Below are 18723 nucleotides of genomic sequence, written 5' to 3'. Positions count from 1 at the left end.
TCAAGCATGGAGATGATGTTGGACTGATCCGGCAGAGATGGAGCCGTGTATCCCCAAGGAATTTCTTCCTCTTGAGGAGGTACATATTGCCAATTTGAGTCCTTGTCATGAGCTACGTCTTCCATGGTGTGATCCTCATCATTTGCTATTTCTTGATCATTTCCTTCTTCATTCCCTGCAATGTGACCAAATTCCGTAGGATCATCATAGTTGTAGATGATCTTTCCGGTTCCCTTTTGAATGAGATAGTAGGTTTTCTTATTTGGATCCCAATGGTATCCCATGAGGGTTAAGGTTGTTTGGGAGAAGTCTTGATTCTGTTTCATGTGAATGTAGGACAATCCATCGAGTTTCATGCCGAAATGGTTCACGATTGTTTGAATGATTGAGCCATAGCATAGAGCTGTAGTCTTCTGCTTTACCTCTTCAAACTTGGCGGTTAGAAAGTGTGGCCAGTGCACACGTGTCCTGTTTTGAATCAGGTACATTAACACAACCTCATTTCGTTCAATCCTTGAGAATCCGCCTGCTCGTGGTCGAATGACTCTTGAGATAATCCAGTTGAGGAGCCTAGGATCTCTTTTTAGGTGACCGGCTGTGATGGATTCATTTTGCTTGTCAAAGACGGCAGGGTCTTTGAGAATAGATTTCATGTAGGCGACATGATCATAGTTGGCCGGAAAGTCACCGTCTTCTATACGAACTTCATCTCCTAAGAGTGTAAGACCAAAGATACTTATCCAGGCTCGTTTGTCAACAATATGGGATCTCGACCCCATCTTAAACCTAAAATTACAACCTTCCTCTCTTGTGAACCCTGCATAGAAAGCCCTAACAGTGTTTTCACAATACGGTGTGGCACACTCCAAAAGGGGGTGAACATTTTGATGCTGAACAAGACTGACAACATCAGGAATGTGCATGTGCTTAGCAACATGTTGATTATAGATATATTGCTTGACTACCTTCCTTTTCATTTGCCATTTTTCAAAATTTTCTTTGCAATCAGGATGAACAAGGGCTACAGCACTTACCGGTTGAGAGGATGATCCAGATGCGATTTCCTTTCCCTTTCTTGATTTTGGAGGCATTCTTGCTGATGATTTGTGTGAGAGGGATGATTTTTGACAACCTTTGGGTTTGAGGAATTAGGGTTGGCCGTACACAATGATGTGAGAATGAGTGGGAAAGAAAGGAGGAATGATTATGAATGAATGGGGATGGGTCGGGTCGACCAACAGACCCAAATTTGGAAATTTTTGACGCAGTAGGTCGACCTAAATGAAGGCTGGGTCGACCTAACAGAGAAGCCTTTAAAAAAAATTGCAGATTAGGTCGACCTAAAAAGAGGGTAGGTCGACGTAACTGGGCATTTTTGGTTTCTGCTGAAAGTTTTCTTCTGTAGGTCGACTCAGATGCAGGTTAGGTCGACCTAAGTTGCTTCAAATGTTTGAAATTCCTTAGGGATGTTACTATATGATGCATTTATGCTTAGTTACTTGCTTGTATGCCCAAAACATGATATGTTATGAATGGAGATGATAGACATATATATGTAATTGAGATATATAGATAAACATATATGAAGTCACTATAAGCATGTTAATTGATAGCATATTATAGTATCAATAAAATTTTTGGAAGTGAACAATAAACATGTTACTGCTTTCTCAATATGTAGGTGTTTTGTCATCATTGTGTGGAATCCTCTTGTCAGTGTGCCATACTCCTAGATTTGATGATGAATTGTCTTGATAGAATGTTTCATAACTTGATTGCTTGATTTTGCGAAAAACTCATCTAGTATCGATTACTTGATGATCTCCCGGATGCGGGACAGGGTCCCAAACATTATTCTGCTTAGAATAGGTTTAAATTTCCTTGCAATGCAACTTGCCAATTGCACATCAAGTAATGCGACCTTTGTGTTTTTCGGGTTAACTTGTATTTGTGATGTATCTTATACATTAGTGGTGGCCAGGTCACCTACATTTTCTTTGCCAAGTATAGTTCTTCGATTGCTGTCTTCATAGATGACATACCAAGAGTGATATGTCTTCCTTTATGTGTCTTGAGCATCAGCTATCAAGGGATCATCACCTTTCGGCGATGTCAAGACACTTTTCCTGCAAAATTAATTTAGAATGGAAGGTCCCCAATCTTCATTGGGTCCTAGGTGGTGAGTACAGAGGTTGTTGCACTTAGGCAACCATTGAAATACTCCTTTAGGAACTAAAATTCTCCTAAATTTGCATTTTTCAATGGTATGTCCCTTTTTGCAACAATAATGACAGGTAATATGATGAGAATATGCTGTTTTGCTAGTTGATACTTTTGGTACAAAAGTGTATTTACTATGTAAAGGAGTATACGATCTTTTGAACTTATTTGGATCAACCGCAAAGGTCACTTTTGGTTGTAGAGCCTTGTCTAACTTGGCTTTTAGATCTCTTACTTCTTTTTGCCAAATGTGATATGTCTCACAACCAAACCATGATGTAGGATCTATTTCAACTTTATCCTTTTGAATGTCTAGCATAGATTGTTTTAAAGCTTCCATATCCTTTTCGGTTTTCTCAACTTTTGATTCAAGATATGAAAAGATTTTCTTATTTGAGGCCAAAAGTTTGAAAGCTTTAATTGCATCTCTATGTAATTCTTCAAAAGCAAGTTTTAGTTGAGAATGAGATACCTTATCTACGAGTTCAGGTTTAAGATGACTTACAGCTTTCTTTTTCTTGTGTTGATGAGCCATAAAACATAGGTTTGCTGATTTTGCTTCATCGCTTAATGAGCTTTCACTAGATGAATCACTTTCCCATGCTATGTAGGCTCTCTTAGATTTGTTATGACCTTTTCTTTGGTTCTTCTCTTTTTCCTTCTCAAGGTATGGACAATCCGGTTTGTAGTGACCGGCTTTCCCACAATTAAAGCAAGGGCCCTTGATTTTTCCTTTGTTGTTGTCATCTTGTTTGAACTTGTTTGATTGCTTTCTATAGTTGATCAAGCCTTTGTCAGAATGTTTTGCTCCATTTTTCTTTAGATATTTGTTGTATCTTCGCACAAACAGTCCCATTTCCTCATCATCGGAGTCTTCGTCATCACTTGTATCACTATCCTCTAGCTCTTGTCTTGAGGTCTTGGAGCTTGAAGCTTTTAGAGCTATTGACTTCTTCTCTACCTCTTTCTCCATGTTCTTTTCTTTCTTTGCCCTTTTCTCATGCATGTCAAGGCATTTAAGGTGTTGTTCATGTTCCTCTAGTTTACCAAAGAGAGTGGTAATGTCTAAGGTGTTTAGATCATTTGCTTCCTTTATTGCTGTAACCTTGGGTTGCCATTCCCTGTTCAAGCATCTTAAGATTTTGTTAGTAGCAACTGCATTGGAAACAGGTCTATCAAGAGAATTTAACCGATTTTTCAGGTGAACGAATCTCTTCTGCATGTTTTCTGTAACAGCCCGAGCCTTCGGCGTTCCCGGCACTATTACCTCATGATCTTCTCTACCCCCCTCACTAGTAGAGTTTTTGCCTTCCGTGGGAATCGAACCATGTACCCTGGGGTTCAAGTACATGTTCATTCCATTCCCACTACCAATTGAGCTAGTAGGAATTGCTATGAATATGTACTTAACCCCTAGGTACATGGTTCGATTCCTGCGGAAGGCAAAAACAATATTTCCTGGGCAGCCGATAAGCGGACCTAGGGGGGATTATTGATTAAGCCGGTAACATGCTCGGTTGGCCGACACGGTTGATGCGTGCAGCGGATATCGTGGTGTTACATTTTCGATGGATTCACCATCTTCCATGTGGAAGAGTTCGAACTCTTGAGTTAACGTATTGATCCTAGCTAGTTTGACATCATCCGTTCCCTCGTGGGCAACTTGCAATGTGTCCCACATAGCTTTAGCGGATCTACAATGGGAAACGCGATAGTATTCATCAACTCCTAGAGCTGAGATTAGAATGTTTCTCGCTTTCCAATCGTATGCATATCTCTTTTCATCTTCAGCATCCCAAGTATTTTCTAGTTTTGGAACAACTGCACCAGCTGCATTTGTCATGGTGATCTGAAAGGGACCATTGACAATAGCTGTCCAGATGTTCCTATCAATTGCATTGATGTGGACACACATACAATCCTTCCAATAGCCATAGTTTTCACCGTTGAAAACTAGAGCTCTATTCTGAGCCCCTTTAGGTCCGGAAGCCATCTTTCCAATAAGTGTTTCACGTAGCATGGAATAAACCAGAGCTCTTGATGCCACTTGTTAGACGCTGGCCTGAGGATCTAGAGGGGGGGGGTGAATAGATCTCACAGAGTTTTTCGGAATTATTTTGAACTAAAGCGAAAGCGGTTATGAATCGACTTGCGTCTATTCCGGACCGTTATTGCAAGGGTCGTATATGTGACAAAACCACAAGATAATTGAGATTTAACGATGAAGTGATATGTTATCGAATCAATACGTTTCACAGCTGAAAATCAATTAACTTCTAAATTGACAAACTTTGGTTTGCAATGCAGTAATAATGGAATAAGCAAAAAGACAAACACTTGGTGATAATGTTCAAATTGATGATGATTCAAGATGTGGTGAATTGTGATGTTTATGCAGAACCTTAATTCACAATTTTAACACTTGAATCGTTAATCAATTTAGCAATTATGACCAAATATGAACAGAACGTAAATGAAAAGATAAAAGCAACAAGAACACGATATTTGTTCAGGCAGTTCGTCGATCGTCCTCGCTACGACTACGTCTGCCCCCAATTCCAAATTGAAATTGGGAAATCTTCCATTAATGTTGAAAGTAGTATATACAAAGAAGAAAACAAAGCGATAAACAATAAACCGAATTTGTCGATCCTTTGAATCTTCTTCCCCCTTAATCTTGAGTCAGATCAAGGTGATCCAAGAGCTTCACTTGATCCCTTTTCTGCAGTGTCTTGAATTGCCTTGAACCCTTGTTCTTCAATCTTCACACTCAGATGGATCCTCGATGAAACCTCTTGATAAAAACCCCCAAGAAACACCTATCTTGGAGGACAAAACCCTCGGATTTTATTCACCAAAAACCCCACAAATCTTCACCCACTAGGAATCTTCAATTCCGTTCCATGGACGTTATCGAACTCGATCACTAACCCTCAACGCAAGAATGATTATGTGTAATTGTGTTGGAGATGACGAAGAACGAAGATGAGAAGCCTTTGTGTATCTTTCAGTCTTTGGTGTTCTATTCAATAATTGAACCTTGGACAATATATATGAGAGCTTATCAGTTGGAGCAGAGAAAACCAGAAATTCTAGCATTTTTTATCAGATAGGTCGACCTCTTGTGATGCTTAGGTCGACCTAACAGAGCTGCATATTCTTTTTGATTAGATAGGTTGACCTCTTGTGGTGCTTAGGTCGACCTAACAGAGCTGCATATCCTTTGGATGTTATTTGTTCCCAGGTAGGTCGACCTGTTAAAGGAGTAGGTCGACCAGAATCCACTTCAGATGCGTTTTGGGGACATTTCCTCAGATTAGGTCGACCTAGTTGATGTGTGGGTCGACCTAGCAGAAGTGTATGAGATTTTCTCCATTTTAGGTCGACCTGGGTTGACAGTAGGTCGACCTAGCTGCTGCTTTTCTGCATTTTTCTTGTTTTGCTTGTGTTGAGTCGACCTATATGCATAGTAGGTCGACCTGCTCTGTCATAAGTGACCAATGCTTGTTTTTCTTTTGAGTTCTTCTGCTTGTGCCTTGTTGCTTGTATGCTTGTTGAGTTTGCCATGAATCAAAAACATCTTTGTGAGTGTGATCTTGTATTCACAATTTATAATTCATTTTAATTTTGTACAGATTATTCATTTATTTTCGCTTTTATTTTTATTTGGGTTTGTAATAATTCGTAGTAAGTTTCATCCCCATGCATTTAAATTTGTAATCCCCCATCCCGAGGTCATGTAATAACTTTACCACTTTATTTTACTATGGAGCATTGCATGCATTTAACTATTTTTTCAAAAAAAAAAATTAGGTTCTTAGCCGTTTTGTACGATAAGTATATCGCACTTCACGCATCGCCATCAACCGTACTTACACATACACACTTGCACAACTTGATTTCGGGATTTCTTACAGTGATACCTTTTCGATAGATCGTTCCGATTGATCGTTTAGAAGGATAGCTTTTTGCTAGTACACTTACACTTTTACTCCTTTCATGTTCATTCCTTTATGTTTGAACCTTTTATGCTTGTTTGTATGGGTTTTACCTGCATGAGCTTGTATGTTTTCATTTACTCCTTCCATCTCTTCTTTTTAAATAAAATATACCCCCTTATTACTTGGTTCACATACCAAGCCCCAACCAACTCTTTGTAAGTCGATTGCCTTACGCATCGCCATCGACCTGTTTTCAAAACTCTTTTCATAATAACACCTTGAATTTTATTGAGTGACCTTATTTAAACTTTTTTGTGCACTTGCACTCTTTCTCTTTTAAAACTGTTTTCAGTAAACCCTTTTTCAAAAAATTTGAGCAAAACTACAAATGCTCTTACTTCTCGTCTTACCGAGCAAACTTTTGTAAATAACATTAGCAAACAAAAATGGTTTTAACATAACACATATTTTCAAAAGGTTTCTGTGGAGTGCCACAAATGTGAGGGGTGCTAACACCTTCCCATTGCATAACCAACCCCTTACTCAGATTTCTATTTGTGGGTTTTATTGATTTTTCCCCTTTCCTCTTTTTTAGAAACAATAAAGTTTGGTGACGACTCTTGCTTTTTACGAGTTAAGTTAATAAATAGCTTAAACCCAAATTTTGCACCGCTACACCTTGCACTTTTTCTTTAAAAGCTCTGGAATTCCCAATTGAGTGCCCTATTGAATTGTCATGATACTCACATTAAATGTCCGGGACAACCCATTTTAGAGACGACTTCGATGGTTTAATTGGTTGGACAACCAATAGTAACTCCTACTTTAAGCATTGTAGCAATTGCATGTATGTCATGTGGACTAGGTCCAAACACATACGCTTTCCCTCTTGATTAATCAATGACTTGCACAGAGCTTGATTATGTCTCTGTATTTGGTTTCTCCGACCTAATTAAGGAATAGGAAAAGAGTGTTAGATGATGAGCAATGACAACATGTCATCATCATGGTAGCTCCTTTTGACCTAACCAACAACAAAGATCATAGACGATACTAGCTTGGAGGATTTGAGGGTTCTTCGAAGACACTTCTCAAATTATATTTTCTATTTTAACTTGTTGGTACGACTATTTGGATTTTGAATCACACGAGATTTGATTGCGGAATTTCACAGGAATTAGAAATTGATTCCCATAGATGGTGCCACTATTCTATCATGGAACAAGAACATATGGATCAACGCGATGAACTCCTGACACGATGGTACATGTTTTCAGAGCGGCAGCATGAGAATGAATTTGTAAAGTTAACACTTCAAAGATCAAGTTAATAATTTTTTTCACCAATGGCACTAGAGTGAAGTGTAAGAAAAAGTGAGCTTATCTTAGATCTCATATATGCCAATATATATGACAAATAACTATTGAGTCTTACACGGCTTGGACTTAAACCTTGAGAATAATAAATAAGCCTCTCTTACATTGGGCTCATGACAAGCCTAAAATAGTTTATTTTACTTTCTATGAGAATAAATATTAAGTCTTAATTGCTAAATTTATTGTCTCGAACATATATAAACAATTTTTTTAACAAGTAGATTGTAATATTTAGAAAGAAAATTATATAAGATATATCTTTATTTCCTTCTATATTAGTATTAGTATTGTTACAATATTGATTCAAAAGTGAATATTGATATTTTTATTTCTATAAACATCTTCCCCTGTTGATTTAAATAAATGAAATTTCATTATTTTAAATTTTTAATTTGTGGGCTAACATGATATTTAGCACCAAGCACTGCATCGACTCGGCCGACTGGTTCTAACCGTGATGCTTATATAAGTGTGACACGCATCACACAAAAATACGATTCATTACATATTTGCAAATTCATTATATATTTGCATATTTTTTTTAATTCATTCACTATAAATATAGGTTGAATCCCAATATCAATACAAACCAGAATGTATAAAGATATTTTATTTTTCTTTCATATATATTTTTTGAATCTCAATATCCATCCTCTAACTGAGGAAAAGAAGCATAATTAGCAATGCCACAATGACCTTCAGGTTTACCAGCTGGACCTTCTCTTATCAACCTCATGTAACCTTTCTCTCCCCAGCCTTGACCCCAAGAATTTTTAATCAACCAATATTTCACTCCATTTTCATTTACACCATAACCAATTATAGCAACTGCATGATTTTCCGTAGGTCCGCATGTTCCTGCATAAACCCCTCCAGCGTATTCTTTAAATTCCTGTCCGGCATGAACAGCAGCCGCAACTGGTTGTCGTGACACAGCTTGAAGTAATTGTTGTTCATCATTCTCTTTTACCATTTTGTAAGATTTTATATAAGCCTCAACATCATCTATATTTACTGGTTTACAGGGTTTTTCACCTTGTGTATATTGATATTGAGATTCTTCGAGAATACCAACGCTTCCTACCATGTATTTGAAGGCACTAACAATATCACCACTGGTACAACTCTCGCTATTCGTATCACAGTCAATTACTTGTTGTTCTGACAATCTGAGCAGCGTGCCCCTCTTTATTTTCCATAAGCCTTCTACCGCCGCCACAGCTGCAAACGCCCAACAACCTCCTACAACACAAACATCAATTAAATTAATGTTTTTCTTGATAAGCAAGTTATATTATAGAGTATAAGGAATAGAGTTATAATAGTTACCACAAAATCCTTGTGCTTTAATATCGGTAACTGCTCCATTGTCTCTCCAATCCATCCAATCTAAATCATCTAAATTTGATGTGATGTTGAAGAGTACTGAACTTGATTTTAGTTTGGAGGAAGAAACTCGGCTTGGGACATTGAGTCCCGTATAGGAAGCCATAAACTCTTCAGTAGTTAAATCAGAATATGGATTTAAGCCAAGCGTGTAACTCTTGTTACCAGAGTTATTAAACTTCTCTATGTATTCTAAATTCTCTTTGAATACCTGTAAACGTTTCTCCATCTCAAAATTATTTGAATATGTGATTCCATACTTCATCATCCATTGTTGGTGTGCTTTAACAACAGATGATTCATCCAACATTCTAGACATACTTTGATATGCATATGCCCACAAGATAATGATGCAAATACTAATAAGATGCATTTTTTGGATGGCCAAATAAAAAAGACAATGTAAATATAATATTAACACTGGTAGCACAATTTATAGTATTCAAATTCTTTGTATTAAAAAATAAAATCCATTCTTTATGATATTGGATTTGATAAATTTCCTTTTTTAAGATATTAATTAAAATAAAATTTCCTTGAATAAAATTTAATTATTTGATTATTTTATTGAATAAAATTTAAATAAAAAATAAGTTTAAAAAATCAGATTTGACATTGTATATAGAAATATTTTATTCGAAATAATTTTTAAAATATTTCATCACATAAATTATTTAATCACGGATATCTTACTTTATTTTATTGAAGTGGTATGTAAAAACATATTTTTGTATCATGTAATTGTGGTAGTAATTAATTATTTATTAATATTAATTACATGATTACACTTGGTTATTGTGGAAAAATCATCCCTGAGCATTAAATTTTGATTTAATGAATTTAATAAACTAGATTGATTTTTTTTTCTCAATAGTCCTCTTCAATATCATCACAAAAATTCAATTGACAATATATTTGATAACTTTTAAAAATAATGATTACCACATTAAAAAAAATATGTTTTTTAATTTCTTTAGGGATTTCTTATTATAATTATTTAATGGTATATAGTTATTTTAATTATATAATACAATGATAATATATATTTATAGATTTATTTTGAAATAAAAAAATTAAACTTTAAATACATAAGTATTCATGAAATTGAAAATAATTTTACAAAGATTCATGTTTTAAAATTAACATGTAACTATGTATTAGTGTGCTCTCAACAAATTAGAATAATATTATAGTAATTAAAAAAAAAAGTATTTGTTGATTAGATTTATCAATTAATAAATTATTTATTGATTAAAACTTTTGTTATATCCCAAAAATTTAAATTAATAAAATTACATTGTAATTATTAAATGACAAATATAACTTATATCTTTAATTTATATTACATTGTATCCCAAAGATTTAAACTAATAAATTACATTGTAATTATTATAATTATTAGATGCCAAATATATTTTATATATTTTTTTATTATATTATCATGATATTTTCAAAAGGAAACAATTGATATAGTTAAATATTAACATTTGTAATTAATTTAAATTTTTTCGAAATAATTTTTTGGATATAAAAATTATAGATATAACTGCTTTTGATTATTATATACTTATATTAATGTTTTAGGTCAAAATTATATATGCGTATTTAATTCTATTAACTATATTATTTAATACATAATAATATTTATGTCAAAACTAGACGTCTACCCGTGCGATGCACGGATAAGTGTTATTCAACAATTATTGATAAGTATTATATCATTTAAAAGTTAATCATGATATGTTAGTAAGATTTTTTTTCTATTGATAGTTTTCCTTATAAAAAAAATTATCAAAATGTAATAATTTATATTTCCAATACAATTTTAAAATGAGGGAAAGTATAAATATTTAAAAGACTAACATTGAGAAAGAGAAAAATACTAAAAATATTGTCCCTCTTACTATTGGTATAAAAAAATCACATATTAATCTATTTTTTACAAATGAGCTGATAATATTATAATCAACTATCTAATATCTTTATCATTTAACAAAATATTTATAGAACTGACCAATAAAATAATATGGCTTTAATCCAATCCTTAGATGAAAGAAATAAATACAAATAATATGGCTTTAATCCAACCCATAGATAAAAGAAATAAATACAAATAAAACATAAGTAGGAAAATAGATATAAACAATAAAATATATATATTAAAGTAAACAATATAAATGAAAACTATCATTACACCAAATGAAATTCTTCCATAAATGACATGTTAATAACTGGAAAAAAAAAAGGAAAATAAAGAAATGAATAAAAACATAAACACAAAATAAATAAATAAACAATAAAAGCAACAAAAAATATAACAATATAGTTAATTGATAAAAAAGAAATTTTTAATACATAATTGAAAAATATCTTATTGTCATGAGCAATTCCTCCATCCTTAACATGTTTATACCTGCAAAAACAAAAACAAAATGAAAATAAAACATGTATATAAAATTAGGGTCAAACAATAAAATAATAAACTTCATCCATAACAATAATCTTGAAAAATGATAGAATGAAATTTGTCAAATGAAATATTATTCCAAATATATATAAAAATAGAGGAGATATTATAAGAGTTTAAGTTATTTTATCATGAGTAAAAATTTATGAAAAGTTAAAGTTTATATTTTGAGGAATAGATGATTACTAAGTCATTAATTTCTCAAGAAAATTTGTTTAAGAATTTCTAAGAGAGAGAGAAGAAGATAGTCACTAACATGGGGAACGATTGTCAAAATAGAGATAGTGGAAAGGAGTTTTAAATGGCAAATTAGAGATGAAAAGTAATAGGAAATATAAACCACTAAGCCACGTTTTCTCCTACACTCCCCCACTCTTTTATTATTAGTTAAAAAAGAAAAGAAAATGAAATAAGTGAAAGGTGAATTAATTAATGCTTAAAAAGGTGATGATTTTTAGTTAGTGGAAAAAAATACTATGAAACAATAAGTAATAATGTATTAATTAATTAAAAATCAATAAAAATAAATAAAAAAATTTGGTGGGAAGTTTTTGGAGGAGAAGATTTAGGATTATAATTTAGTAACTAATTTCAGTTTTATATAATCTCTTATAATTTCATCTTGTAATCTTCAAAAATGTTGTACATCCTGGCCCTTGAAAAATAAAAAGTTTAAATCATGTCATACTTTAAAAGAAAAATACCACATAAATTCATGCTTAATATCACACACCATATCAATAAAAAAAATAATAGAAAATATAAGAAGCTTACATGATAATTTTATAATATTTAAACAACATTAGCAACATCAATGAGAATGCTAATGAAAGTTGTAGTTCCTAAGTCAACTCATATAAAAATTGTTGACATAATTTATTTAATGATAAAGTAAGCTACACTTGATTAAAATGCAGATTTCAATGGTGAAGAATTGCTAATTGTATCATGTATTGAAATGCTTGAAAGTAATAAACAAAAGAATATTATGTTTAGCATGTAACACCGATAAGAAATCAAATTAACATGCATTTGATGAAAGAATGTAAATATTTTTTAATTAACAATGAAATTTTTAATGAAAATTAGACTTCTCTAGGTAAGTACAATCGGACCTTTGAAAGACAATATTTGCTGTATTACACCCCGCTCTCACACATTCTTCAATAGGCATCTCCTGCAAATATACAAACAAAAAAGTATTATGTTTAGCATGTAACATCGATGAGAAATCAAATCAACATGCATTTGAAGAAAGAATGTAAATATTTCTCTATTTAGTGTCATACAGAAAGATGCTCACTTCTTATTATTTATATATTTAGGTAACTGGCCAAATTACATTACATGCAATGTTAGGATCCACGTTTTTAAAAACTTAAGATTTAGTGGGTGTCATGTCCACTACTTTAATTGATTTAGTGGGCTTAATCTTAATTGAATTATTAATTAACAGAAATTAAAAATAAATAGTTGGCATGTATAACAATGTATAGCAGTTACAAACTAAGTTAATTGGGTGTTGAAGTGGAATATGCATCTATTATAAGAAGAGAAAGTGGTGAGAATGAGATATGTTATGCATTATCTTTTATTTTTATTATTAAATTATTATTATTTAATGGAAAATAACGTGGGATTATTTGAAGAGGTGGGTTAATATTATTATTATTATTATTATTATTATTATTATTATTATTATTATTATTATTATTATTATTATTATTATTATTATTATTAATATTATCCTTATCATTATTTATTTATTTAATTAATTGAAGAAGTGGAGAGATCTATAGTAATTAATTAATTAATTAATATTATTAAATTAAATTTTTATTTTATGAATTGGTAAAAAATATTTGGCGGGAAATTTTGGTGGGAAGAAGTTATAGGATTATAATTTATTATTATTATTATTAAATTAAATTTTTATTTTATGAATTGGTAAAAAATATTTGGCAGGAAATTTTGGTGAGAAGAAGTTATAGGATTATAATTTAGTATGATTATACAGCTTTGAAAATAAGATTTGACATTATATATATAAATATTTTATCGAAGTATATGTTAAAATACTTTATTGTATAAATTAATTAATCACAAATAACATACTTTTTTTATTGAAGTGGAATTTAAAAAAAAATGTATCTGATTTGTGGGAGTAATTAATTATTTATTAATACTAATTAAATGATTATTTTTTTAGAACATTTTATTGAGGATTTCTGAGCATTAAATTTTGATTTAATATATATTTATATAGAGTTTAATGGTTATGCACTAACAGTGTAAAAAAGTTTTACAGTGTCATCCAATTAGAAAATAACGTTCTGCCATGTCATATCAGTTTTTTTAAATTTTCAGTCTGACTTGTCCTGATTCATGATCGTCATTGGTTGACAGTGTAAAACTATTTTATACTGTCAGTGCATATCCTTTTTTTCCATTTATATATTAAATTTGAAATTAAAAATTAGGGAAAAAAGAAATACACCGACCGTGTAAAGTATTTTACACTGTCAATCAATAAGAGACATGCATCAGAATAAATTCTATTTTTAATTATAAAAAACTGAAATTACATAACAAATTAAAGTGTTTTGATTGGTATAAAATTGTTTTATACTTTAAACTCAAAAAGTTAACCTTTAAATGCGTAAGTATTCATCAAATTAAAAATAATTTTACAAAGATTCAAGTTTTAAAATTAACATGTAACAATGTAGCAGTGTTCTCTCAATAAGAATAATCGTATAGTAATTAAAAAAGGTATTTATTGACTAATAAGTTATTATTTAAATAATATACAAATAATTATTATCATTATATATATATATATATATATATATATATATATATATATATATATATATATATATATATATATATATATATATATATATATATATATATATATATATATATATATATATATATATATATATATATATATATATATATATATATATATATATATATATATATATATATATATATATATAAAAGAGGGATCAAATTACACCCAAAGAGTTACACCACGAGTTTCACCTGCTCATAACTTCATTTCGAATAAATAATTTTTAAAACCAATCGTTGGATTGAAATATGTTATCATATAGATCATACATATAAAGTTAGAGATTAATCTATAATAATTTACTATGTCAATGAATCACATCAAAATTAACGTTATATGAAAGTTCATTTTGACATTAATCTTGATGGTATAGTAAATCATTATAGATTAATCTCAAACTTTATAGTGCAGGAATCAACGGAGTCGAACAGACAAGTGGTCGATCAACTCACTCATTTGTGCAACTTCCTGGGGGCACCTCAAATGTCTGGTCGACAACCCCCTCAAGCCCAAAGGCAAGTTGTTGTGCATACCCCTGCAGGAGAAGATCCAATGGATGATGAAACAGTGCAACAAAATCAAATTCCTAGACTGCGACCAAATCAAGGTGGAGTACGAGGAAGACACCAACAAGTCGTGATAGTGGGTCAACAATAGGACGCTGATCAGTTTGTCGAACAATATCAGCATGAAGAGGCGGCCATGGAAAATAATCTAACTACGATTATCGAAAGGATTATGGCTAGAAATGGACTGAATAGCCCACTACAAAGGCCAACATACTCTTCCCCGTTAGCTAAATACATTGTGCAGACAGAAAATCCTAAAGGCTGGAAAATACCTAAGTATACAAAGTTCGGAGGAGAAACGGGAGAATCAACAGCCGAACACATCGCCAGATATCTGACTGAATCAGGAGACATGGAGAACAACGAAAGTCTCAGAGTTAAACATTTTCCATCATCTCTCACTAAGGCGGCGTTCACGTGGTTCACCACGTTACCTCCAAATTCTGTCGACTCATGGCCAAAATTGGAAAAACTCTTCCACGAGCAATTTTATTAGGGGAATTCGAAAATTAGTCTGGTCGAACTGTCGAACATCAAAAGGAGGTTTGCAGAGATCATTGACGACTACCTAAATAGGTTTAGGTCACTTAAGGCAAAATGTTTCACGCAGATACTAAAACATGAACTAGTTCAGATAGCTGCAGGAGGTTTAGATTATTCCATTAGGAAGAAAATAGACCCAACTTTTGTCAAGAGTATGTCACAGTTAGCTGATAGGGTTTGACACCTCGAGCGCCTACGACTGGATGCATGCGGAATGTAAACATGATATGCAAGCATAAAGTAAACAATGCAAAACATAAACAATATATAAGCACACCCAATAAACAAACAAAGGCTAGGATTGACTCGCTAAGAATGGACCAGCATAGGTCTATCACATCCCCAGTAGAGTCGCCAGCTGTCGCACGCTCGCGAAATGATGAACAACAGAGTCACCACTAACATATCTATCCTAAAAATAAAGGAACTTCAGCAAACCTAAAACGAATAAGAACGAGGTCTTTCGACCAGAGAAAGGGTAAGGAAGTCGGTTACGCAAGGAGAAGGTACTAGCACCCCTCATGTCCATCGTACTCGATGGTATCCACCTATGTTTGTTGCTATCTAAAGAGTGTGTATTATAAATCTAAAGCTTAAATGCGAAGGGAATACATGCATAAGAAAGAAAAGGAAACACAGAGAAAATAAGGTTTATAAATAGTTGTGCTCGCTTAGGCTCCATGACCTAATTCCTATGTATCCTTTTGAGGAATTAGAGCGCCGTAGTTCGGTTGAATAGTTCTTGTTTGTTTGTGTTTTTTAGTGGACGAAGTTACATTCGTAATCTAGCATTAGGATAGCAGTTTGTTGAGTGGAGTCTTATGCGTTACCTGTCTGCAATCGAAAGGAAGCAACGTGTCTGATTAATGGGAAAGAATTCCCTGAAGGCAGGAGAGAGAAGAGAGAAATTTGTCGAGCATTTCAAGTACATCCCTTAAACAAGTGAGGTTTGAGCTACTCTTGTTGGTGCTTTTTATGGTTGGGAATTTCCACTCAAGTGATTCCCTTAAACAAGAGATACGAGAGCTTCCATTCCCTTTTTATTATTCTGACCTTTATTAGATGTTTTTTAAGGTGTTTTCTTGGTATTTTTTAAAGGGAATTAAATCAAATATTTTTTAAATGTTTTAAAGTTGAAAAGGAAAAGAAATGGGAAACTAACCTAATATGAATTAACTAGCCTAATGTTAAAATGAGAATTTCTAGATCCTAATGTTATCATGGTTTCTACCTAAAGCGTTAGGGTTTTAAATGGGGAAAGACTAGCCTTAGTGTCATGTGAGAATTATAAGTCCTAAAATCTAAAGGAATGTACAAAATAAAGTCACAATCATAAGCAAGAATTAAGTAACACAATGATACAAAAATTGACATACAAGCATATAGGTACAAGTCGAAATATAGCACAAAATTGAGTTAAAGAAGCTATTATTTTTGTGAGTTTTTTGTGTGAAAAATTACCTAAAAATCTAACAAAATTTTAATGGTTTTTATTGTCTTTAGAACCTAAAAAATAATTTAAGAAACTAGAGAAAAGAGGCCTAACTCTAATTAGAAAATAAAGTGAATCAGGGGGGTGAATATTGAAATTAATGGTCCATGAGTAATCTTGGGCGCAGGGCCCAATCAATGGCCCAACAGAGTTCTTTTTTGTTTCACAGATTTTGTTTGCCAAAAATGGATAGCATGGGCCTCAGGGGGGGGGTGTAATCAGCAGTGAATGTGTTCCTGGCCCAATGAGTTTTTTGTTTGTTTAGGTTCTTAACCCAAAAACAACTATGGTGCGCTGGGCCACTAGGGGATGAAAAGAAATCTGGCCCAAGTTCAAAGATCCGGATTGATTATTAGGTTCTGTTATATAGATGATTCTACTGCAGATTCAGTTACCAAGTGAAGGGATCTCGACCTTTGATTGGAGAGGTTTGCTACACAATAGATGGAGAGGATTGAATCTGATTCAGAGGTAAAATCTAATCCCTTGATTCTCTTTTTGTTAACTGAATGGTTATATGTAGTTAGAGTTTGTTATAGGTTAGTTAGGGAAATTAAGTGAATTAATTTTCTGTTACACAAACTGTTGGGGTTAGTTATAAAATTGGTGGTAACAGTTATAGATTGGTTTTTCTAACAGTTAGGTTAGTTATGAGATGTTTAGAAGTTAGTTAATAGTTGTTACATTCTGTTTTTTTGTTATGAACTGGGCTGAATCTTTTGAATGAATGAACTATGTGCTGAGTTTTATGTGAATCTCTGAGGTTGGATGGATAGTAGGTATGATAGGCAGAATTATGTGATGTGGTACTTTGGTCTTTTTAAGCATTGTATAGGACTGGATTTTTTGTGTTAATTGATAACTTGAGGCCTTTGTTTGATGCTTGCATGGTATGATCTGTTTCTCGTTTTCTCTTTTGACAGATTTTTAACAAATGAAGGTAAGGAAAGTGGCTGCAGGTTTGTTGAAAGATCTTGAACCGGTTCGGAACTGATGTGGGTCTTGAAGGCTGGTGCAGTAGGTTTTTTCAAGTGCAGAGAGCTTAAAGGTAATTGGTTAACTGATGTAGGGACTGTTAAAAAGACGGTTAGAAGAAAATTTTAGGCTTAATAAAACTCTGTTTGTAATTGCATAAATGTTAGAGGTTATATGGTTTATGTGCATGAAGTATTGGTGTTATTGGTATAGTGTGGATTGAATGAATATATGAATATGGAGTGTATTATCAAGGCTGTATGTATGTTGCAGGGCTATAGGTTGCTGCTCATGGAATGTTTGGCTGATTACTTTGTTTGATAACTAGTTAATGCAGGATGGACATGGCTATGGATAGACTTTGCACTGCAAGTGGCAGGTAGCCGTTTTTTGGGACTATGCTAATGGTGCAACATGAAATTATGATGGGAACAATAAGCTTTAGTAAGTAGGAATCTAATATACTTTTGTATAACTTTTCTCCTTTGCATTTGCACTTGGAATTTGTTATGGATTTGGATTTTTGTAATGAAATTTGTAATGGAATTTGCACTTGGAATTTGTAGTGGATTTAGATTTTTGTAATGGAGTTTGCACTTGGAATTTGGATAAATGTGAATGATGTTGAACTTGAATGATGTTGCCTTTGTATCTTGAATCTTCTTTTCGAATTTAGATTCACGGCCAAACTCATGTCCTTGAATAATTAGATTCACGAAATTGATTGAACAACCCTGAATCATGTAGCCTTGATAAAGAAATTTGGATAAATACCCCAAATCCAATTTTAAATCAATGGGATCTCAATTCTTCAAACTAGGTTAACTTGCTTGACAAGCAATTGATGATTGAAAGAATAATTATCAATTCCATAATAATACTTTGAAGAATCTT

General features: G+C 32.6%; 1 protein-coding gene and 1 long non-coding RNA gene across 2 annotated transcripts; one reads left to right on the top strand and one right to left on the bottom strand.

Moving 5' to 3' along the window:
* Positions 1 to 8118: 8118 nt before the first annotated feature.
* LOC131595424 (macrodontain-1-like) lies at positions 8119 to 9296 on the bottom strand. The gene is made up of 2 exons (XM_058867772.1): positions 8867 to 9296; positions 8119 to 8779 (listed from the first exon to the last, which is right to left on the bottom strand). The coding sequence occupies exons 1-2, from the start codon at positions 9294 to 9296 to the stop codon at positions 8178 to 8180; spliced, it is 1032 nt and encodes a 343-aa protein (XP_058723755.1). The 3' UTR covers positions 8119 to 8177.
* A 7961-nt stretch (positions 9297 to 17257) lies between these two features.
* LOC131622920 (uncharacterized) lies at positions 17258 to 18432 on the top strand. The gene is made up of 3 exons (XR_009290041.1): positions 17258 to 17325; positions 17778 to 17902; positions 18158 to 18432. It is a non-coding gene; the product is annotated as an uncharacterized LOC131622920 (long non-coding RNA).
* The last annotated feature ends 291 nt before the right edge of the window (positions 18433 to 18723 follow it).

Source organism: Vicia villosa, linkage group LG1, assembly GCF_029867415.1.
Source record: "Vicia villosa cultivar HV-30 ecotype Madison, WI linkage group LG1, Vvil1.0, whole genome shotgun sequence".
In the NCBI taxonomy this organism is placed as follows: domain Eukaryota; kingdom Viridiplantae; phylum Streptophyta; class Magnoliopsida; order Fabales; family Fabaceae; genus Vicia; species Vicia villosa.
The sequence above is the reverse complement of the archived record's forward strand: the minus strand, read 5'-3'. Positions and strand labels throughout refer to the sequence as shown.

Bases quoted from the DNA above. Each gene is read 5' to 3' on its own strand.
- LOC131595424 (XM_058867772.1), bottom strand. From the start codon at position 9,296: ATGCATCTTATTAGTATTTGCATCATTATCTTGTGGGCATATGCATAT. The intron at 8,780-8,866 runs GTAACTATTATA...TTTGTGTTGTAG, and splicing joins TAAAGCACAAGGATTTTGTG to GAGGTTGTTGGGCGTTTGCA.